The sequence below is a fragment of the Macrotis lagotis genome, chromosome 7, assembly GCF_037893015.1.
Source record: "Macrotis lagotis isolate mMagLag1 chromosome 7, bilby.v1.9.chrom.fasta, whole genome shotgun sequence".
Lineage (NCBI taxonomy): Eukaryota > Metazoa > Chordata > Mammalia > Peramelemorphia > Peramelidae > Macrotis > Macrotis lagotis.
This window is the reverse complement of record NC_133664.1, coordinates 22,011,822-22,035,920: the sequence shown is the minus strand read 5'-3', so window position 1 is coordinate 22,035,920 and position 24,099 is coordinate 22,011,822. Positions and strand designations below refer to the sequence as shown.

At 44.1% G+C, this 24,099-nt stretch overlaps 1 protein-coding gene across 1 annotated transcript in view; it reads right to left on the bottom strand.

Moving 5' to 3' along the window:
* Window positions 1-24,099, bottom strand: part of OSBPL10 (oxysterol binding protein like 10) — a 231,883-nt gene that overhangs the window by 156,872 nt on the left and 50,912 nt on the right. The window contains exon 2 of the mRNA XM_074195628.1: window positions 3,446-3,621. Coding sequence (XP_074051729.1) covers window positions 3,446-3,614 — 169 coding nt within the window. The 5' untranslated portion in view covers window positions 3,615-3,621. The remainder of the gene's footprint in view (window positions 1-3,445; window positions 3,622-24,099) is intronic.

The window sequence follows — 24,099 nt, the reverse complement described above, 5'->3', positions numbered from 1 at the left end:
ACACTTCATAATTACCTAGCTGTGTGACCTTGGGCAAGCCACTTAACCCCATTTGCCTTGCAAAAACCTAAAAAAAAACCCTACTTTCCTTCAAACTCATCCCTTTTCTTGATCCTCCCTGCCAAGCATCTCCCATCAAAAGTTATCTTGGGGCAGCTAGGTGGCGCAGTGAATAGAGCACTGGCCCTGGAGTCAGGAAGACTTGAGTTCAAATCCGACCTCAGACACTTAATAATTGCCTAGCTGTGTGACCTTGGGCAAATCACTTAATCTCATTGCCTTAAATAAAAAAAATTATCTTGGATTTATTTTTCTCATTTCATATATACCTTATTTTACATGAGATATCTCCTGATAAGGGTTTAAACTCCTTGTGGGCAGGAAAGGGCATTTCCTTTTATGACTATGCGTTGGTTAGAGCAGTTGGGAAGACCTGAATTCTAATTCAGCCTAAGACACTTACTAGGTGTGTGTCCCTGGGCGAGTCACTTCACCCTCTCTGCCTCAGTTTCCTTAATTGTAAAATGAGCTAGAGAAGGAAATAGCCAACTACTCTGGTATCTTTTGCCAAGAAAACCTCAAATAGGGTCACAAAGAGTAGGCCATAACCGAAAAGCAACTGAACAGCAAGAAGAAATCCCTAGCATCTGATAAGGATTCAATGAAAAGTTGGGGAAGAATTGTTTACAAATTCCTCTCCTGCCTGCTGGTGACCCCAAAGACACATTTCAACAAGATCTGATCCCTCATACTTCTGGACCACAAAGGACTGCCAAAGTCCACTGGCTGGGCGTGTCCCACATTCTGATCCTGTGCCTATTTCACACAGCTTTGAATGCAAAGTTAATAAGTTAATAAATGAGGCTTTAATAATGATGGTCTGTTAATAACTAGAGGCAAGAACGTGCCTGCTCTCTTGTCAAATCGATTGGGTTTTGCTCACGTGCAGCTTTGCTTTGTCATTTTAGTTTTATAAACCACAGGCAGGAATAAGTGCCGGCAAGTTTTTCCACCTATTGTTTCTGCTCTGACAATTTATTTAGTAATAAACCAGCTGGCACTGCCCAAGATCATATAAATCTCGGCAGCCAGAGGGGATGCCGCATGAATCTCAGAGAAATGTATTCATCTCACCAGCCTTCCCTCCAAACAGAGGCTTCACCCTTGCTTCTGTAACTGCACCCATTTTTATTTTATAGGTTTTTGATGGCTTTATGGAGCTGCTCCTAGAAATATGATTTTTAAGCAGATAATAAAAGACATTAACTACTTTCTGGCAGGCAGAACAATGGAGCGGAAAGAACCCAGGGTGAGCAATCAGGTTCAAATTCTTAGGCTAGTGAGTGACTGCAGTTACTTAACCTCATTGAGCCTCAGTTTCTTCATCTGTAAAATGAGGGATGCTCACTTAATAACCCACTCTGGTTGACTGGCAGCACAACAGTGAACAAATAAATGGACTAAGATACCAAAGTAACTAGGTTCTCTTGTTCCCCCCCGCCACTATCTGCCACCAAGATCGGAATACTCCACATCTCCTGGCTAGGAGAACAGGATAATGACCAGCACTGGACAAACAAACTCAACATTTTCTCATCTCTTGCTGTTGAGCAGAAAGCAAACTTCCCTTGCCCCTGAGGGGCTTATACTCTCTTGGACACAAGTACAGTAAAAGGCAGTAAAATGGGTTTTGAGGGGGTGCCAATGGGGGGCAGCTAGGTAGCACAGTGCCATATTAACAGGAACTATCATTACTGACATCATTAATTTCTAGAAGAGCAGTCTGGAACTCTTCCATCATTTTTCCATTTTGTGACCAGGATTACCAAATTACCGGCCCTGGAGTCAGGAGAGGGTGCCAATGCTACCAGCCGGGGCTCTGAAGGGGTCTAGTAGAGGGGAGGTGGGGAAGAGTGCACCCAAGAGACGGGGCATCTGGTAGCTTCTGCAGCCTGGGTGGGGGGAAGGGAAATAGCCTGGATGAGGAGAGATAAAAAACAGTGAGAGTGCAGGACTGTGCCACTTGGGATGCCACCCATTCCCAGAGACTGATTCGAGGACATTTGCTCAACCTGGCCAACAGGATCAATGGTTCTTGACGGCTGGAGTTGCTTTTTGTTTCGTCTTGGGTCCCCAGCACCTAGACACCTCCTTACCAAGTTTGCTAGTCTGAGTTAAGAAGTGTGGGCAAAACTCCATCTAAATCCTGAATGCAGAGCTTGGTGGAGGTCTCACAGAGAATGATTTCAGAGGAATGAGACAAAGGACGCACCCCTTCCCAGCGGGGAAGAACCTCTCAGGATGCTCAAGAACAGGTGATTCAAACCGTTTTTTGTAGTGTGGATTGCTGGGGTAATCCAGTAAAGGCTGCAGACCCTAGTCTCTGACACCAGCTGCATGACCCTGGGCAAATCATTCATTGCCTCAGTTTCTTCAACTGTAAAATGGACAAAGGTAACAGCACCTATCTCGCAAAGTTGAAGGAATCAAATAGTCTAATGGTGTCCACACACTTATTCCCTTCCCCACTTCCTTCTCAGGTTAATGGGATTTTTAGATTCACAATTCAATGAAAAACTAAATTTCATTAAGATGGTGAAAATAAAAATGTAATAGTGCCCCCTTCAAAATTCACAAACTCACAGAAATGTAACCACAGACTCCAGGGCCTCATTAACTCCAGTCTGAGAACTCCTGCTCTAAAGGAATGCAATAAATTGAGGATTCTTCAAACCCTAAAGAATATAAATGAGAACAAATAAAATCATAAGAATAAGGTGGCTTATGGGGCAGCTAGGTGGCACAGTGGATAGAGCACTGGCCCTGGAGTCAGGAGGACCTGAGTTCAAATTAGACCTCAGACACTTAATAATTACCCAGCTGTGTGGCCTTAGGCAAGCCACTTAACCCCATTGCCTTGCAAAAACTTAAAAAAAAAAAAAGAATAAGGTGGCTTACTCTTTATGGAGTAAATTCCTTTTTTCATTTCAATTTTTCCCCTCAATTAGAAAGAAGGGAAAAAAACCACCTTTGTAGCAAATGTATACAGCCAAATAAAACAAATTTCCTCAGTGCCAGTGTCTGTAAATGTATGTCTCTGCCTGCACCCACTCTCTAGCTTAGGTGGGTGGCATGCTTCATCATCAGTCCTCTGGTATCGTGGCTTACTATTGCCTTGATCTGATTTCTTGAGTCTTTCCAAGTGATTCCTTCTTACAATCTTGTGATTAGAATAGGGGAATCGAAGTCACCTGCCTCCATCCTTCCCATTTCTTTATCTCTCTGACTCTGGTGGGGAAAAGAAGCAGGGGGGTGAGGGGCAGCTACAAGAGACAAGCAGAGCTGGGGACCACAGCCCTCACCCCAGGGCCCATCCAAGGGATGATCATCACAATGGCGACTCCAATGACAGGGTGGAAAGTCTCAGTGAGACAGATAGTCATACCTCTCAATTTGTACACCTCTCCGTTAGCAGAGTACACTACCAACATGTGGGGGGCTTCGTCACTCAGGGTCACAATGGCTCCAGCTAAAGACAGGGCTCCTCGGGGCTTCTGGTTCTTACTTTGTTCATTCACAAAATACTGCAAAATCCCAGACTCAAAATCCAGCATGAAGTACCTGTAGAAAGAGATCACCAGGGTGTTAATATTCTCTCCTAAGAAAAGGAAGTATTTTACCAATAAGCCCCCCTTAACAGCCCCAGTAACACTGAAAAGCAAATCAATTATTATCTCATGATCAAGTATCCATAACTCATTAAGGGAGAAATTAAGACTCTCCCAGATGTTTCACCAAAGGGGATTCAGAAGGAATGGGTACAAATTTCATTCTGAAGCCAGAAAATAGAGCCTGAAGGCAGGGAGTCAAGGTCCTTCTCTGTTATTATCTTCTTTTGGTGTCCAAAGATGGATGCAACAAAGAGCAAGGCTTGTTAGCTTCAATCTGGGGCAGAGAAAAGCCAGGAAATGTAGTTATTCTGACAGACCTTGATGCCCACCCTCCAGGAGGATTTCCAAGAAACCAGGACCCCTCACCCCCTCTACCCAAATGGCAATAAGCAGAGCCCCAGCTTTCAGTCTAGTAATGACTAGGCTGCCTTCACCCCCCCCAGCCACCCTCGACCCCCAATGCCAATCAGATTCCCATGTTTGCTTGGCACTACTCTATTGGGGTGCTAGAGACTCAAGCAGCCTGGAGGGGGAGAGGAAGAAAGGAACTGATTTGCATAATTATACATAAAAATGAAATATCCCAGATTTCTTTCTAACTTTCTCTAGGGGAGAATGCAAATAGAATGGCACAAACAGAGCAAAGGGGAAAAAAAGCAAGTTATCACTAAGTAGCCTGTGTTACATATACATAGGTAATATACCTTCACCACAGCACCACCATGGCCTTCCTATCAGCACTTCCTCTACCATCACTGAAACAACAGTCTCCACTGGCAAAACAAACAAATAATCCACAAAAGGGTTTGGATGTGAAATCATGAACCCAAGTCAAATCTCATCTTTGTCAAATCATCAACTGGGTGACCATGGGCATGCCCCATAGATACTCTTGGACTTGGTCTCATCTGCAAAAGTGGGGGGTCGAGGACCAACTGACTTTAAAAGTTCCCTTAAAGTTGCTCTAAATCTGGGACCCCGCATCTCTCTACTGTCTCCACAAGAGAACAAAGGAGCCAACACTGACCACGGCTCACTCAGCTATAGCAAACTCTTACTCACTGTGTTAGGCAGGAAGCAGATTTCCATAGCCACTCTCTTCACTCCTCTTCCTTTGAAGGACAGAATCCAGTGACAGCAAGAATTGTAATATTCTGAGGTTTTTAGCTGGTATTGGTGACGAAGAACCAAACATATAAAAATATCAAACTGTATAAAAACACAAAATAGGTCCTTTTTGGGACCTTCATTTGTTTCTGCAATGAAAGAAATGACTCTAAAAGTAGGTCATTTTAGGATGATATTCAAAATGTGAGTCTTTGTTCAAAGCTCAAGTGGATCAAACACTGGAGGACACATTCATGGAAGCGGTTCATCAAGCTTGATTCACTAACAGAAAACATCACCAGGACCTCCAAACCAAGTCAAAAGATACCACAAGAGTCAGCAACTTTGATGCAAAACAATAAGGGAAAGAAGAGAGTAAAAGCAAAAATCAAATTGGAAAACATGGTCAGAGAGATTCAGAAGGAAAAAAAAAGAATGCTAAAGATTTATAAATTATCCAAGGCCTCACATCTGCCTATCATCGACATTTGCTACAAGAGGAGCTGAAGGTGAACACTGAGTATCCCAGAAAGGAAATGGGTTGAACTGAAAGGAAGCAACTGATCAGGAACAAGAGTCATTTCAGAATCACAGTGACCAGTTATCAAAGGAAAAAGGTAAGAAGATACTGTGTGGGGGCGGCTAGGTGGTGCAGTGGATAGAGCACCAGCCCTGGAGTCAGGAGGACCTGAATTCAAATCCAGCCTCAGACACTTAATAAATACCTAGTTGTGTGATCTTGGCCAAGCCGATTAACCCCATTGCCTTGCAAAAATTAAAAAAAACAAAGATACTATGTGCTGTTACAGTTACCCTCCTGAAGTAAGGAACTAGTTCAGAAACACAGAAATAAAACACTGACTTTTTAACAAGCACCATTCCTTGTAACCAACATACAAATTATCATGATATGGTTCACAGAGTCTGCCTTGCACTGCCAATACCAAGGATCACACCAATGTGAGCACATTTGTAAAATATCACCAGGATCCAAATTGTCTAAAAGATGTAAAGGGGTGAAATGGATCTGTGAAAAGATGGGAAGAGTTGGGAACTTGAGCCAGAACCCAAGAGCATTTCTAGATGAAATAAAGAGATGCAAAGTATAATAGGTTTTATTGATTGTTTATCCAGAAATCCAGTTTTATTGTCCATAAAAGTGATGTAATAGGTTGGCTATTCTAGGAGGAAATGCAAATAGTATTTAAGTTGAAGTCAGTGGAAATGACTGGACTTGACCAAATCCTATTCATACTGGAGGGTGACTTCTAAGATACTTCCAAATGGAGAACATTCCTAAAAAGTAGAAAAAATATGAGACGTGGAAGTGCTTTAATGTATCTTTGATATCAGTGATGAAGACAATCCATCCACACCTTCCAATCCTGTGAAAATCTAGTCCACAGACATCCACTAAATCCTTCAGGGAACTTTCCCTTCAACATCTTGGGGGCTCAGGATCTCTTAACATTATCATAAGCTACAAGCATGATTTGTGCACGACGTATCTGTGGTGTCCTTGATGAAAATCAGGCAGATATTGTGCATGGACAATGAGCAGAGCCCGCAATCAAGAAGAGGAAGAGGACAGGCATGTCACATTCAGAAAGTGAGTAATGCTTTCTGTCATCCTGAGGTTCTTATTATATAAGTGTCCAACGTGCATTGGCCAGTTATCACAATGGCCATGGATGTGGCATATCTTCAAGTCATGGATCTGGCCAACTGATCAGGGCCTCTTGTGAAGCTATAAAAGGGATGACTGGTCAGAATACCCACAACTGCACAGGATGGAATAAAAAGGTGGGAAGGGGCTACAATTACAGCTTGAGAGATTGAAATACATCGCCCAACCAACTAAAGAGATGTTTGTATCTATAAATATATAAACATATATTTTTTATATATGTTTGCACACACATTTTTGTTTGTCCTTCATTTTCAAAGAGGATCAATGACATCATGGGGTGATGTTTTAATTTGTCCCTGAATTGGATTTAACTGAGGCAGAGTTGCACAAGATCCTCAGCCTTACTCTCTGTTCCTGAGCCTTTGAAGTCCAGTGGCAGGACCAAAAGTCAAGACAACTATCAATGCTAGGGATGCAGTGGGTGACCTTGGAGTTTTGAATCTCTGACCAAGCTCTAGGTGCTCCACAGCCTTTGCTTCAATTGCCTTCATGGACATTGGAACTAATTTCTTTCAACTGTTCATTCCTCCAAGGAAAGCCTTAACACACCCTCCAAGTCACCAAAAAGTTTTTGATACATTGGTTACCCTCAACCTGGCTTAACCCTTCTGCCAAGATGGTTTACTGGGGTACGGTTCTTGCCCATGCTATAGTTTCTTGAAGCCACAGGTGAGTAGACTCCAAAGGTGGATGAGCAGCACCAAAAAGGACTCAACAACTTCCCCACCAGAGTAGAGGGGAACACCCATATGCATGCATGTTCACATGTGTGTATATACATATATATATACATGTGTGGAGGTTATGTGCATAATTACATGGTGCATTGTACATGCAAATAAACATATATGCACGTGCACATGTGATATCTACACAATTTATATATAAAGGAACTTACAAAGATTGTGATATCAGCAGGAGCAAGAATGCTTGCCAGCAATGTAGAATTGTCTATGACTTAGTTGCTAAATCTAAGGAAACAACATAAGTAGAAGAGTCTGCTGCAGATCTCAAACTCAGTACTCCCTGACTCAAAGTTCATACTCTACTCACTATATGCTATAATGCCCATGCTATGTTTATAATGCTATATGCTATAATTATAGAATAATATAATTATAATGGATAACTTATCCAGGGTTCTTAACTCAAGGGTCTCTGGTAGAGTTCAAGGGGTAAAAAAAAAAAGATGTCTTTATTTTTACTAACCTCTAACTGAAATTTGGCATTTCCTTAGATAATGAGCATTGGCACAAGCCCCAGTGGTATTATGACTAACAACTCTGACATTATCACCAACAGAAATACTCAATATTTTCACATCACATCACAGATATCTCAAAATATGGTTTGCCCTCATCAGGATTTCAAAATCACATCAACACAGACTTCCTGTCTACAGACTACCAGCATCATTGGTTTCCTTTGTAATTCTGTATATTTTATTTTATACATTTCAAACCTTCATTCTGAGAAAGGGTCTACAGACCTCTAAAGACTGATAATGGGGTCTAGGCCACAAGTGTAAAATACCCTCCAGTTTATTCTCAAGCAAGGACAAGCAATCAAAATCCTTAGCAAAAATAAATTTGAAAGAAGGGTAGTTCAGCATTCTTGCCCTGAAAACAGTCAAATTGATTAAGTGCCGGCTGTTACTTGATTTCCTAAGTGACCGTTTCCACCCTGACCTGTATTTCATGTCAGCGTGATGACAGCTCTGCTGGCATAGCTGCATGGCTGGCACAGGGAAGTTACAATGCCAGTGAAAAGAAAGAAAACAACCTCAAAATCTAGCCCATTACTGACTGAGTGGAATCACCACATCTTTGGTGGGGAAAACCAAAATTAAAGGAAAAATAGTCATGGCCAGAGAGATATCAAATGAGGATGCTTACAATATGTTTCCTAATAAGAAGGGAGAGAAGCAAGAGTGCCGTTTCCCCATCCACAGAATGACCCTCATTGGGAGCAGACCCCAGCCTTCTGCAGCTCATTAAACTGCACCAGCCCTTCCTAGACCTGTGGGTCCAAAGTCCCCAAGCAAACAAAGCTCAGCAACCTCTCTTGGCTTTCTCCTTGGATGCTCCCAGTCCAGAGTTGAGAAGGAGCTGAAAGATTCACCCTCATCCCAGGCCAGGTAATTAGAGGCACAGACCTCTGTCTGAGAACACAATCCCTGACAACCACCAACTGCAAGCACAGGCTTTGTTCGCAAAATTCATTATTCAATGGATAGTACCGATTTTTTTTAGTGAGAATCAGAAAATAGACAAATTCAATTTAAGATATCCAGAATATGGGTGTACTCAATGATTTTCCCATTAGAAACTGACTTGTTAATTCTAACCTTGGGCCTTTCCACCATTCATAATGGGCTCACCATGTAGGGTTTTTTGGCAGAGTGTGGGGGCCACAGGGGAAGGTACAGGAATCAATCAACAAGCAGTTATTAAACATCTGACATGTTCCAGGTCCTGGAGCATACAAAGACCCCACACACACCTCACAAAAAAAGTCTCTGACCTATAGAATGTAACAGTATGTCTACTTAAAGAAAACATTCATGTTTTTTCACTAATTCTTAAAAACAACAAATTATAAATTTTGTATTCATTCTATAGATGGGTCACAAAAGTCTCGGGACAGTTTTTTGAAAGCTTACCACACTAAGACTTTGGAGACAGCCTGTGCTGGTGGATGTCTTTCCCTGCCCCTCCTTGAAGGCAGAGATTCTTTCATTTATTATAGCTGCCTCCTCAGAGCCTAGGAGACATTTAATAAATACTTGCTGATTCTGTAATTTGACTGAGAGCAGTGGGCAAAATGAGGGATTCTGGATTGCTAAGAACCGGACTCAAATCCTGCCTCCAATGTTCAGTTACTTTGTGGTGAGGACCTTCTCTCAGAGGCTCAATGTGGTCATGGAAGGATCCCTCTGAGATGATCTATAATTTATCCAGTCTCTATCCTCTTTATACTTTGTGGTCTAGATAGATCTGGTGACCCCCATTCAACTAAAAGTTCCCAGAGGGTAGGTACAGTCCTGTTGGAGCAGCAGTACCTGTTGGGAGCTTAATAAATGCTTGGCAACTGGACTGGACTAAAGAAATGACTGAGATGCCCTGACCAAGGCAGAGGTTAATTGCTTCCGAAAATAAAATGGATTTTTTTCTCCAGAGAAGTGAAGAACAGGATTAAAAATGAGACGTTTAGACTCCAGTAGGGACCTTTCAGTATGCCTCTTGAAAGTAGACCCCCTGCCCACTGAGAGAATCTGGTGATTTGGAACCATTGGCAAGACCACTCAATGAGACATCAGATACAACATTTGGTCATACCCTTGGGAATCAAGGGCAGCTAGGTGTTGCCTCAAGCTTGGAGTCAAGAAGACTCATTTCCTGACTTAAAATCTGGCCTTGAGATACTTCCTAGCTGTGTGATCTTGGACAAGTCACTTTACCCTGTATGCCTCAAGTTTCCTCATCTGTAAAATGAGCTGGAGAAGGAAATAGTAAACAACTTCAATATCTTTGCCATAAAAACCCCAAATGGGGTCATGAGGAGTCAGATAACACAACAATAAACAAAAACAATAACCACATGACCCATTTCTCCTTTCTACTTCATGGGTTCCATCATGGCTCAAGCCTTCAACATCTCTTGACTACTCAGACATCTCCTAATCAGTCTCCCTACCCCAAGTCAAGTCTTCTCACTCAATCTGGCCTCTGCCCACATGGTTTCCCTAAAACAATAACCAAGCTGACTGTACAGTGCCAGACCCCTCTGCTTAAGAAGTTCCAGTCATGGGGCAGCTAGGTGGTGCCGTGGACAGAGCATCAACCCTGTAGTCAGGAGGACCTGAGTTCAAATCCGATCTCAGACCCTTAAGAATTGCCTAGTTGTGTAACCTTGGGAAAGTCACTTAACCCTATTGCCTTAAATAAATCATTTTTTTTTAAAAAGACAAGAAACTCCAATCCCTGCCTCTCCTAAGAGTGTCATGAGGATCTAAGCTGCAATTGCTCATCCTTGGTCTTCAAGGTCTAGTTCAGGGCCAAATCCTCCAAGAAGCCTTCCCTGATCTACCCAACTAGGAGCATTCTCTCCCCCTCCTCAGATCTCTCCTAATAGCTGGATCCTCTCTGCTACATTTTACTTTGCTATTCTGGAAGATTTCTGATTCTAAAAGGGTAGCAATCCTGTGCCCCCATGAACATTGAAAGCCTTCTGTGCCTTCTCCTCCTGGAGGACTTTTGTCCCAGCCTGTTCTGAGTGATGAAGGCTTGTTCTCATGTTAATGTGATAAGCATTATTGATTATTATTATTATTATTATTATTAATCATATTAAAGGAAGGCTAATTTGACTAGAGTTGCTTCATGGAGCTGCCATTTTCTACTTCTACACCCACCACAAAGGTCTCTTCCAGCTCTCAAATCCTCCTTCTCTGGTCCTTCCTTGAGGTGCCCTTCCTGAGACCTGGGTCTCTCTGCTCTCACAAGCCCACCAAGGAACAAGTCCTAGTGTGACCAGCAGGAAGAACAGAGACACGTTCATCACATCTGGGACTTTTCCATCTGGAAATTCTTCCCTCTCTTTATTTGGTGACTGCCAACGAGCTCACCTGGTAGGCGCCCGCCCATCACACTCTAATGGCATCATGCAAATTGATTCTGGAAGATGCACCAGTTTCCCAATTCCTCTCCTCCTACAAACTCTTAAAATGCTACCATGTGGAGATGCAAATCTTCCCAAATTACTCTCCTATCACAGCTTAGGGATGACTTAAAGAGGAAGGAAACAATTCTGAACAAAGAAGGATAAAGAGGAGAGAGATGCAGGCAGAGAGATGTAGATATAAGTTCATATATATTATATGCATACATATATAGCATATATATGATTTTATTCAGTAAGAATGAGGAAATAACCAAATTCAATTTAAAGTATCATGTATCAACACATATTCTATTAGGGATGTGTGTACAAAAACATAGTTATGTGTAAGAATTTTATGCTTAATTTTTATTTATTTTGTTAAATATTTCTCCATTATGTTTTCATCTGGTTCGGGCCTCACTTGGGAATATTGTAGAGGCCTCTGATCAAGAAAATTAGAGCAAAATCTAAACTTTGGGGTTGCAGTGATGGAGAGGACCTTTCAAAGTTTCTTGGACAGTAAGATCAAATCAATCAATATTTAAATTAATTCAGGCTATTCACTAGGATATTAAATATTGGAGTTTGTATTTTTGCCCCATGAGAAGATGGGACTACTTGGAAAAGATCTTGATGTTGGGAAAGATTGAAGGCAAAAAGAAAAGGGCATAGTAGAAGATGAGATGGTTGGAAGGTTTCATGGAAACAACAAAAATGAGGTTGGCCAGATTTTAAAGGGTGGCAGAGGATAGGAGGGCCTGGCATGCTGTCTAGGGAGTCATAAAGAATCAGATACTTGGGGCAGTTAGGTGGTGCAGTGGATAGAGCACCGGCCTTGGAGTCAGGAGGACCTGAGTTCAAATCTGGTCTCAGACACTTAATAATTACCTAGCTGTGTGGCCTTGAGCAAGCCACTTAACCCCATTGCCTTGCCAAAAATACCTAAAAAAAAGCCTAGACAAGAATCAGATACTGAGTTACTGAACACAAACCCTCGAAAACCAAAGGTAAAAGGATTTCTCAACAAGCACACAGCTGGTAAGGATCCCTCATCCAGGACCTCTGAAACAAATCCATCCTCCTCATGACGTCTTAGACTTGAAGAGCAGCTCCCCTACTTACTTCCCTGGTTTCTTCCTCCTCTCTAGCCTCAGTTTCCTTACCTGTAACATCAGGGAGTTAGGTAAAGGACCTTGAAGGCCATTGTTAGCTAAATAGCCCATGACCCAATGAAAAAAGGGATCATTCGGACCAGAGGAGAATCAATGATAGATATACATTGCTAAAATTTGTGTGGCTGTCAGAGAAGAGGAGAGGGCGGTCCACAGAGTGAGACAGCCAGAGTCAGAGATGACTCATAGGAGACCCCATGTTGAGAGATCATTGAGACTGTTCTTGGGTCCTGGACCCCTTGGGAAGCCTACTTATTCCTTTTCAGAATGGTGCTTTTAAAAATGCACAGTATTGGGGCGGCTAGGTGGCGTAGTGGATAAAGCAGCGGCCATGGAGTCAGGAGTACCTGGGTTCAAATCCAAAGACACTTAATAATGACCTAGCTGTGTGGCCTTGGGCAAGCCACTTAACCCCATTTGCCTTGCAAAAAAACCCTAAAAAAATAAAAAAAATAAAAAAAATAAAAATAAAAATGCACAGTATGACAAAGAAAGCCAATGACATTGAAATGGCTAGCAAAAGATTTAAAAGACTTTCTCAGATAAAAAAGTTTTTAAATGCATAAAATACATAGGATTTCTAAGGCAGCCAATTAGGAAAGAATTATTAAGATGTTTAAAAAAATAAAAACAAATAAGCTCCCAGTCCCCAGGTTAAGACCACCTTGAATGAACCACCTTATGATAAAAAACAGAAATGAGGAGAACATACCCACCAGAAATATGTACTCCAGGAATGAGACAAGCAGGTCATCAAAAAGAACAGAGGTAGAACTATGGAGGCCAATTATGGTGCCAGAAAACAGCTGGAAATTACTACCTGCGTAACCTTAGTCAAGTCACCTAGCTCCCCAGGTTTCTCCTGTGTAGAATGAGGCCTCTGGCTTAGACAGCTCAAACTCCAGATCTATGGACCTAGAAGCTCCCTTCTCTCTCAGCAGGGAGGTGGTGGTCTCCAGGGGAAGAATGGTACCCATGGGGACAAATGCTGTAACTGTAGCACTTGTTTTCCCATAACCATATTCTTCATTAAAAGGGCTCAGTTGAGAAAAGAGGGAAGATTTCTAGAAATAACAGAGACATGATAATGAATCTCATCTTCAAAGTTGTATTTGTTGGTTGACAAAGGTCTTGGTGCTGATCAAGGGGGTCCCCTAGAGGGCTCTTCCTCACTTTGGTTTGGTCTAAGATCAGTGAATGTCCACTTATTCAACAGCAGACGAGTCCGTGAGTGTCTCTGCTTTGTTGTTTTAAAAGGAGTTTCAGAACAAAGATTAATTATCAATTTTTAAAAGTAATGGAGCGGAGAAGGGGAGAACCTATTAAGTGATTGTGGCATCAGCTTCAATCCTGTGAGATATAAAGAAAGACCCCAGCCACTGTGGATGCCTGTAGGCCCCAGCCAACGAAGCAGGTTTAAGTAGATGTTGTGCCTCTGGCCTCGATTTCTTTTTCAAATCAACCGAGAAAACAGCCATAGTCACTGAAACTCAATCTTTCCCACCATCTAGAGACCAAAATGCCCATTTAAATCGAAGATCTGCATTGGCACAGTCATTTGATTTGGTTTGATTTCAGGAACTGGGTGATATAATATGGAAAATGGAAGAAATTATAATCCACCCAATCTGCCCTAAAGGGGCTTTTAATTATGGATCTTATTTATGTAAGGCAATGGTTTAGTGACTTGCCCAAGGCCACACAGCTAGACATTTATTAAGTGTTTGAGGCTGGATTTGAACTCAGGTCCTCCTGACTCCAGGGCTGGTGATCTATTCACTGTACCACCTAGCTGCCCCCAAGGGAGCATTTAAGTATGAATTTATGGAATTCAGAGAAATATGGGGAAACTGATGAACTAAAGCAGAGGGAAGAAAGCAAACAGGAAAATATTCTAAATATAAAGACAAACAGCTGTGAGGGATCACTGTCCTTGGGAGAATCCAAAAAGCCAATCTTGGCCCTGGAGAATCCGAGAGCACCCACCCCACCCTTCTTCCTGTTGTCGTCTGTCCTTTCTCCAAGTAGACCGTGAAGTCAGGGAGGTGATCGACAAGCCCCTGAATTGGATTTGAATGAGGAGGGGCTGTGTCACTTCCCCAGTCTCAGTTTCTCCTTCACCTGGACAGAAATGAATCAGGACGACTGGAGATGGCCCTGGATGCAAAACAGTCAGGGTGAAGTAACTTGCCCAAGGTCACACAGCTAGAAAGTAGCAATTGTCTGAGACTAGATTCGAACTCCAAGGCCAGAGCTATGCACTGCACCACCTAGCTGTCCTGTTCCCCTTCTTCCTAGGACAGAGCTAGCTACCAGGTGTGGCCACATTGTTGGCTGGTTTTACTTAAATGTTGGGTTCCCCCCCCTTACTCAGGCACAAGAAAAAGGTAGGTTTTTAACTCTCTTAGTCTCAGTTTCTTCATCTATAAATGGAAAGGTTGGACTGGATGAACTTCGAGGTGACCTTCTAGACTCCACAATGCATGGCTCTATTTGGGTATAATGAAAGGGCCTAAAGACACACAATTACATTTCCAAATGTGCCCGGAAGCTGTTAAGTGATGGCAGGCCAGTAAATTAGGAGCACGGGGTTCTTCTCACTGACTGTCTAACTTAATTTCCTGCAATCCAAGTGGAGCTATCTCAGAAGAAATGCCTCTTCTCGGTCCATTCTGATATGCCACAGAAATATCATTTGACAGAGAATCTATTTCCTGTTGCTGTTTCATTTTGCCACTCTCCATCAGCCTGGTGCTTGCTAGGGGGAGAAGGGAAAGTTTCTGTCTAGAGACACCAGCTCCAGCCCTACCACTAAATTTTTATCAACAAAAATTTAGTCAGCCCTTGGGAGGTTACATTGACCCTCCCTGGATAGTCTGGACTTATTGGTTCCCAGGATCCTCCTCTGATTGGAGGGAGAATCTGCCTCTGGTGGGCTTCTCTGGCCTCAGCATGTGAGATTAGTTGAGTTCTTGGGTCCCTCCTGGATGTTTCAGTCTATCCTCGATGATCTAAGGAGTCAGGAGGGTAATGAGAAAAGTTTTCCCCATTTTCCGATCATCTCTCCCACAATATATCCATCCAGTTGTTTCAAGGGACCCAGAGTCCCTACAAAATTCCCTCCCATCAGCTGTGGAGGACAGGGAGCTCAGTGGGTAAGACACAGGCTGAAGTCTGAGCTTTGCCAGGGGTCTGAGGGGGTGCAATGTGGACCCACCAAACACACCCACTTCTCTTCCACTCCCAGCTAAGTTTCCAGACTCTCTGAGGACCAAGGGTGGATCCTCATCAACCATGACCATCTTTATGCAGATGACCTCCAGATCTAGCCATTCAACCCAAAATGTCTCCTCTGAGCCCCAGGCCCACCAAGGGAGGCAGCCAGGCAGCTCAGGGAAGAGAGAGAGAAAGAGTAGAGAGAAAAGAAGATCTCAGGGCGGCTAGGTGCTTAATAATTGCCTAGCTGTACGACCTTGGGCAAGTCACTTAATCCCATTACCTTGCCAAAAAAAAAATAAATGAGAAAAGAACTCAATTGGTTTCTACCTCACATATTTACCGCTGGGTGACCTGGATGGCCCAAGCTCTCACAGCCTCAGTTTCTGCATCTGTCTAATGAGGGTGAAAATAGCAGCTGTCTCCCAAGGTAGTTGTAAGGATCAATAGATTTTATATATATATATATATATATATATATATATATATATATATATATATATATATATTAAATACTTTTCAAACTTTGAGGAAGGGAAGGAAGGAAAGAGGAAGGAGGGAGGGAGGAGAAGAGGAAGGAAAGGAGAAAGAGGGAAGGAGGGAAAGGGAGGGAGGAGAGAGGGAGGGAGAGAAGGAAAGAGGGAGGGAGAGGAGGAGGGAAGGAGAGAGGGAAGAAAAGGAGGGAAGGAAAGAGGCAAGGAGAGAAATAGGGAAGGGGGGAGAAGAAAGGCAGGCAGGCAAGGCTCATTAAGCTCTTTCCCTTTGCCAAATTCTGGGGCTAGGACTAGAAAAGCAAAAGAAGACAGTCCTTGCTCTCCAAGGGCTCACAATGTAATCAGAGGAGACAACACCAATTTGGGGGGCTGGGGGGAGGGGCCAGCAATAGGGCTGAGAAGATCCGAGGTGTTCCAGTGCAGGATCAATGGCAGAAGGGGTGGTTCTTAGGGTCCACAAGCCAGTCAGAGGGCAATGTCTGGAGGTCCGGGAGCAGGACAGGGAACGAATCTGCTCCAAGTACAGAAAAGACTCGATATTATTATTATTGTTATGAGAAACCATTAAAAAGCCCCTAAAAACATCACTTCTCTAAATAAGCAATTCCACCCCTGGTGGGGAACAAGTCCTAGAGTCAACCTGGTGGAAGCCTCAGCAGAAGGCAAATCCTGGGCAGTGGAGAGCCATCAGCAGGCCACCTGGTGGCAGCAGAGCGCACAGTCTGAAGTCCACTATCGTGAGTTCAAGGCTGCCCTCGAACACTTCCTGACCAGGTGAACCTGCCTGTCTCAGTTTCCTCACCTGTAAAATGATCTGGAGAAGGAGAGGACCAATCCCTCCAGTATCTCGGCCAAGAAAACCCCAATGGGGTCACTGAGTCAGACAGGACAGAGATGACTTAGCAATAACAATACATTAGAGGGCAGAGGCAGCTAGGTGGCTCACTGGAGAGACGCTAAGCCTGAAGTCAGGAAGACCCAAGTTCAAGTTTGGCCTCAGATACCAGCTGTGTGACCCTGGGCAAGTGATTTGACCTTTGCTTTGGAAGCAGTCAGGTGGCTAAGTGAATAGAGTGCTGGGCCTAGTGTCAGGAAGACCTGAGTTCAAATCCAGCCTCAGATACGCCCCAGCTTCATGACCCTGGGCAAGTCACTCAACCCTGTTTGCCTCAATTTCCTCATCTGTAAAATGAGCTTGAACAGAAATTGGCAAACCACTTGAGTATCTTTGCCAAGAAAACCTCAGGAACACCCCAAAGGCAGAGCTACCAGACCACTGGTCCCCCAGGCCAGCAGCAAAGAGCCCCCACCTGTGATCACATGTCACTAGTGGAAGGAGCAAGCTCACTGCTGGCAATAGGGGAGATCGCCACCTCGGATGAAGGGTCATAGGAATGGCCGGGTCTGCAACCAGCCCCAGTCAGTGCCCAATTCCCATTGGGGTCCCGCCGTTCTAAGGCTGCCACTATCAGTCACTACAGAGTAAAACAAAAGGGAATTCTCTTGTTCATTGGAAGGGGGCTTTGAGGCAACAGGAGGAAGAGTCCTGAGGCTAGAGTCAACATCCCTTGGGTGTAATGGCTGCTGGGTTAGGGAGCAGGCCCAAGGCTCCTGCAGCTCAAGGGCCACCAGGATCTTCTGAGGCTCCCGGGGCATCCTTCTTCACCTGGTGAACTCAAAGCAGAGGGAGGGTGTCTAAGGCCAACTCATAGGTTGTGTCCTAGCAGCTGGAGACACAAAGAGAGACAAAATGGCAGTGCACGCCTCGGGGAAGCTCATGGTCTACCGGGGAACAAGTCCATGCAAGTCAAATAGACGTTCTCTCAAAGGAAGGCATCCGAATTGGGGGGGGGGGGGGCAGGGGCAACTCCTGAGGAGGGTGGGATCTGGGCCTAGCTAAGCCCGGAGGACAGCCAGCTGGGAGGGACCCAGTGTCCAGGAGTCCAGTTGGGGTCAACAAGGCCTTGTCGGGTGCCTAGGAGGGGCAGGTACTCTCCTTGCTGCAGGGAAACGCCATCCCTCAGATTTCGTAAGTAAACAGGCTTAATTCCTTCAGAGTATTTGTTTGAACAAACATGATATCAGTCCAAGGATCACATACTCTTGGAAACTAGGAGCCTTCAGAGATGGATCAGACTAAAGAGCCCTGAGCAATAAACTAAGTTATAGATTATTGTGTTGCTCTTGGCCCATGTAAAAGATCTCCAGGCCAGAAGACGCCCTCTACCAATGCACATCTAGACCTGCCTGGAAACCTATCAATAGGGACATGGGGAAATGACTCGGCCAGGGTCACACAGCCAGCATGCAGACATGAGGTCAGGTCTTCCTTCCTCCGAGGCTGCAAATACCTCTTGATTCTATTTCTATCACTATAAGGACCCCCAAACAGACAAAGAGACTGTATTTGAAATTCATGAGCCTGACATATCACTGTGCTGTAAGATGAGCAGGTCGATTTTTAGAAAAACATGGAAAGAGTTCCATGAAATGATGACAAAAAAAATGAGCAGAAATAGGATAATGTTATGTATGTTAAGAACAATATTGTTCAAAGAACAACTGTGAGCAACTCAGCTATTCTGAGCATTATAAATATTCAAATCAACTACAAAGAACCTTTGAAGGAAGTTTTCCACCTTCAGAGAAAGAATTGATAAATAGAAGTGTGCATACTATGCTTTTACATATGTGTGCGTGTCTGTATCTAGGAAGGAAGAAGACAGTTCAAACCTTAAAATATAAAAAGTATAAAACATAAACCTTAATATAAAAAAGTGTAAAAATTTTTAAAGGGACATTGAGGAAGGGAGGGAGGGGGGAGGAAGGAAGAAAGGGAGGGAAGGATGGGGAGAGGGAGGAGAGGGAGGAGACAAGGGAAGGAAGAAAGTGTAGGTGTAGGTCCTCACTGTAAAAAAGTCACTGCTTAGATCAGAGTCACCAAGCATATTCCCAAACCAGATTTAAATGTAACTGGGAAAGATGTAACAAAATAAATAAAATGTAAGTACAAAGGTGAGATAATATATGTATATATATATATATATATATATATATATATATATATATAATATGGAGTTGTTTAAGTCAGTATGAGACTAACAGGGGTCTTCATGGATACTCTACTGCTCAACTTCCATTTGAATTTGACAACATTGGTTTAAATTAACAAACCCTAAAGTTAGAATATTCAAAGACTGCAGCAGAAGAGAGAGAGATCTAACCTTGGACTAGGAAGACTGAGTTCCAAGGATGTGCCAATAGTAACGAGCTAGCGTTTGCCTGTTTGCCTTGGTGAAAGGGAGTTTCTGCAGGTCTCTCTGCACCAGTGAAATCAAAGAACTGTACCAAGGACAAACATTTAAGACAATTATTGTATTAATGAAGTTAAATCTTGAAACCTGAACTTTTTAAGCTAGAAATTCCAAGCTAGAAGAGACCTCAAGTCACCTAGTCTGCCTCTATCCTGTTAAGAGCAAGAATGGGGGAGATGCCCAATCATGGGAAAGGGCCACCACCATCACCCCCAGTCACACCAGCCATAATGCTCAGAGTCAGACCCTTGGATTCCAAATACAGGGTCCTTCCAGGGCACTTCTCTGCCTCTCCCTTCTCTTTAATTAATTAGTCCTTAATATTTATATCATTCAAGTTTGTTGCTATCAGGTTTCCAGGGCCCCATTCAACAGAAAGACCAATATTTGACACCAAAATATTCATCAGAAGACACTTCGAATTTGGCTCAGTATGACAAGGTACCATGTTCTCTACTGCCTCCTCTGTGGATCTGAAAGAATGGTCCTTTCTGGAATACAACTATCAGAAATACAAGTGTACCCTTCTATAAGAGAAAGTTTTCCCACCAATGGCTGAAGAGAACACCTAAGGCTGGAAGAAACTGCCCACTGAAGCAGCATCTTTTCTGGCATAATCCACGACTCCAGGTGGGAGGTATCATTACGTGGAGAATCAACTTATCATGGAGGCAGGAAGACTGAGTTCAATGGCCCATCCCAAAGAACCAGGGTTCAAAATCCTATCCCAAAGACACACCCAGACTGTGGGACCCAGGAAACACTTCTCAAGATCCTCTAAGACTGAGTGGCAAAGACACAGACCTGTGTGAGAAGGAATGTTCTCATGAAATCCCAAGTCTAGGCCCTACCCTTCTTTGTCAATGCCAAACATTATCCAACAGCCAAGGTTGCAATTAATAGGGAGATTAAATGCGCACAGTAACCTTGGGCAGTGAGCCAGATGACCTTTGTAATGACAATGGTCTTAGCTTTTCCCTCCCCACTCCAAAAGCCAAGCTTTCCAATCGCCTCAACATTGCACAGCATGGCAGCCCATTTCATCAAATCTCAAGACTTCAGGAAAACATGGGAAAGCATCTACAAACTAATGGAGTGAAAGAAAGTGGGATTACCGAAAGAATCACATACCCACCACCCCCAGGATGTGCAGGCAGATCTAACATGGAGGCATCCAAACTCTGGTCACTTAACAACAGTTCATGCTTAATTTATATGAAAACATTTCCTATAGGAAGCTTAACACCGAAAAACTGAAAAGACAGTAACAGACTGGGAGGAGAGATAATGAAGCAGGCAGCTTTTGATAGAGAGGCGAGAGACTATGGGGCTAGAGTGTGGCATACCTTAGTTAGGAGGCTTCCAGGGGTGAAGGGGGTGGGGAAAGTAAAAACAAAGTGATCAATGAAAGTGTGTTTTTTAAAATCACCAGGACTAAAGGTGAAGTCCTTGTTTTAATTACAGGTATAAATAGGTTTAGGTTAAGCAATTTTGTGAAGAGTTCTGTATCCACACAAAAATGAAACAATTTTTCCCCCTAAATAAAAACATGGGGCCAGGAGTGTATGTGAGTTGCATACTATTTGGTGTAGCCTAATTTGAAAGCATCTTTGATTTTCTCTCCAAACAGATTGACTCCTTTCTCCAGAAGCTTCTACACTGGAATTTTCTATTCTAGAAATGGTCTGACCCATAATCAATGTCTTCCTCTGATATCGGCTATGGGAAATCAGATGGACTTGCAAGAGTTACATCCTCTGCTAAAATACCTGGCCCTCAGCTTGTCTTCCTTTGGGAAACTAGCCCGCTTTGGGGGGGTGTCATTCTCCCAAGTAAATTCTCCAGTCCCTATACCCTTCCTTACTGCTTATCCCTTGGGCTCATCTTCCTCAGGGAAACTAACCCACTGTGGGGCAGCGTGATCCCCCAATAATCTCTCCTGCTCCTATACCTCTCATTATGCTGCATATTCCCCTACTGCTAATGCTAATCCCCTTCATGGATCAATGACTTCCAACTCCCCCAACTATCTGTACTCTCTCTTAGCTTCTGCTAACTACAGCAATACTTTAAAAACTGTTTTGCCGTAAATAAAATAAAAATACCTGGCCCTCTCCCCAAACCCAAGTGATTCCATTGTGTGGGACGGGCCCCAGATGGTTCCCAATCAAAAGGGGGAGATGGAAGAGAAAGTCCAATACAAATGTCAGAACAAGAAGATGACACTGGGGTGACCCTCCTTCCTTCTGCCCCCAAACCATGAGGTGCCCTATCCAGGCTCTCCACCCACCATGACCCCCTCCCCTCCTTTCTCAGGCACCTGGCTGTCTCCAGTGAAGACCCAACTATCCGTTTAGTCAAAATGTTCCCATAATAACGGCCTGCTGCTATTTTGTATTCAAGGCCCTCTTGAATTCTTCTGCAAAGCTGCTGTTTACTCCCAAACAGACTGGAACATTTGGTCTCCTCCTCCCTCATGCTGGATGCTTGTTTCCCCTACATACTATATCTGGCATCAAGCACCAAAATAACCTCAGCCCCCGAGATTCGGAGCTGGAAGGGCACTGGAGGGTTATTGGCGGCAGAGCCTTCATTTTACAGGGGAGGAAACTGAGGCTGGAGGGGGAGGCAAACTTGCCCTCAATCATAGGGGCAGAAAGTGACTGGGCTGGGATTTGAATTCAGGTCTTCAGACTTCAAATCCAACATTCCCAGGACTGATTACATTTTTCCTTTTTTCTTTCTCAAACAAAACAATTCAGACGGCACCCCAAGGCTTACTATAGTGCCTTGCTCCCAAATCACCAAGAGCAAGTGGTACATTTACAGGCAATAAACATTTATTAAGCTCCTATAAGGTTCTTGAATAAGTATCATCAAAAGCAAGGAGAAAAACAACACAGTTCTCAAGGATGACAAAGGCAGCCACAAAGGAGAAGGGGGATCAGAAGGAAGCCCGAAAAGGAAGGTTAGCTGCAAAGTTCTGAGTCCTTATAAAGGAAATCAGTGTCACCCCCACACCCCCAGCCTAATCAGGGGAACGCAAAGGAGGGAACTGACAGTACCAGTGTCAAAGCTGCATCCATTTCCACGGTGAGATCACAGGGAAGGAGCTAATCCTGGGGAAGGCGGGATTTGAACCTATGCCTCTCTAATGCGGCGTCGCACAATCATTTCACTGCCCTTTCCCTATGAACCTCAATAACTGACAGCAGGATGCCACTTGACCAACGGCAGAAACAGAAAAGGCTTTGTATCAACATAAGAGATAACATAGCTGAAATGGGTGTCTTCACTCTCCCCATCTAGATCTCTCCTCCCCCTCCTCACTCTCTCCCTCCCTTTCTCTCCATCTTCCCCTACTTCTCTAGTCTTTCCTCCTGTCTCTGCCCTTCTCCCTCTCTCTCCCTCTCTCATCTCCACCTGATATTTGTCCTTTATTCTTGAAGAAGACCATGACCTCAGGGAGATGAATTGATTGGGGGGGCAGCGCTGTGCTAGGTCACCCACCTCACTTTCTCCTCCAGAACCATCTGGTCCAGTGGCCAGAAATGAATCAGGATGACTCGAGATGGCTCTGGATGCGAGGCAGTCAGGGTGAGATGACTTGCCCAAGGTCACACAACCAGCAGGTAGAAAACGTCTAAGGCTGGATTTGAACTCCCATCCTGCTGACTCCAAGACCAGTGCTCTATCCACTGCTCCTATCTCCACCTCCCTCTCCCTCTCTCCCTCCCCCAACCTGTCACTTTTTCTCTCCCGGTCTCTGTCTCTATCTCCCCTCTTCCTCACTCTTGCCCTCCCTTTCTCTATACTTTCCCCTATACTCTCTCCCCTAGTCTCTGTCCCCCCTCTCCCTCTCCGTCTCTCTCTCTTTTCCTCTTCCCTCCCCCCCTCACTTTCTCTCTCCTCTAACTCTACTTCCCCTTCCTCCTTCTCTAAACCCCCTCAAAAGTTTATCACAAAAAAAGGGATAAAGGTGAACTTGCAAATGGTGCCAATGTCCTTCTAGGCCCCTCCAAGTGAAGAGTGGCAAACCTCTTGAGCTCAAGAGCTCACATCACTGTGTCCTGCACAAACAGGACACCTTGAGGAGGTGAGGGGGGATCCCAAGACAAGATCTGAGCAGCTCCAGTGCTGAAGGTAATCTGCCCCAGGTCCCCAAGACAGAAAGTCCTAGAAACAGCCTGGGCATTTTCAATTTTTGAATCGGTGAAATGGTTTCTAGCTCATACAACGGCTGCTTCTCCAGCTCCAAACATCCTGCTCTTCCACCTCATGTCAGCCAAGGTCACTGTGGTCACTCAGGTGCCACGTGGGGCAGGTCTTGCCTAGCTCAATCTAGGAAGGAGGCCATGGGCTTTTATTTCTGCCAAGGGACCAAGGAACTTAGCCCTGGAATGGGTAAAGAAGAAACATGTGAGACTCCAAGTTGGAAGAAACCCCTGAGCCCAGTGGAAAAGGAAGGCCACAGTAGGTGGCCTTCAGTCTCTGGAGACCCACCCCCTCCTTGAGGAAGCTCCTTGCCCCTTTGGGAAGTCTGCCCAACTTCCAGTCAGTGCAGTGGCCATGTACCTTCCTCCCCATGCCAATAACCACTAGCTCATCAACCAACACATCTAGTCTATGGTCAGTCAGAGACCAACCCATGCTGTATGATAGAGCTTCAGTTGCCTCTGGTTCTTCTCAGTTAGCTTTGCAGCCTCCTCTGCGGCACTCTGCATTCCCAACAGAACGCCATCTCCCTGGCCTAAAGACTCCCCATCCTCCTTC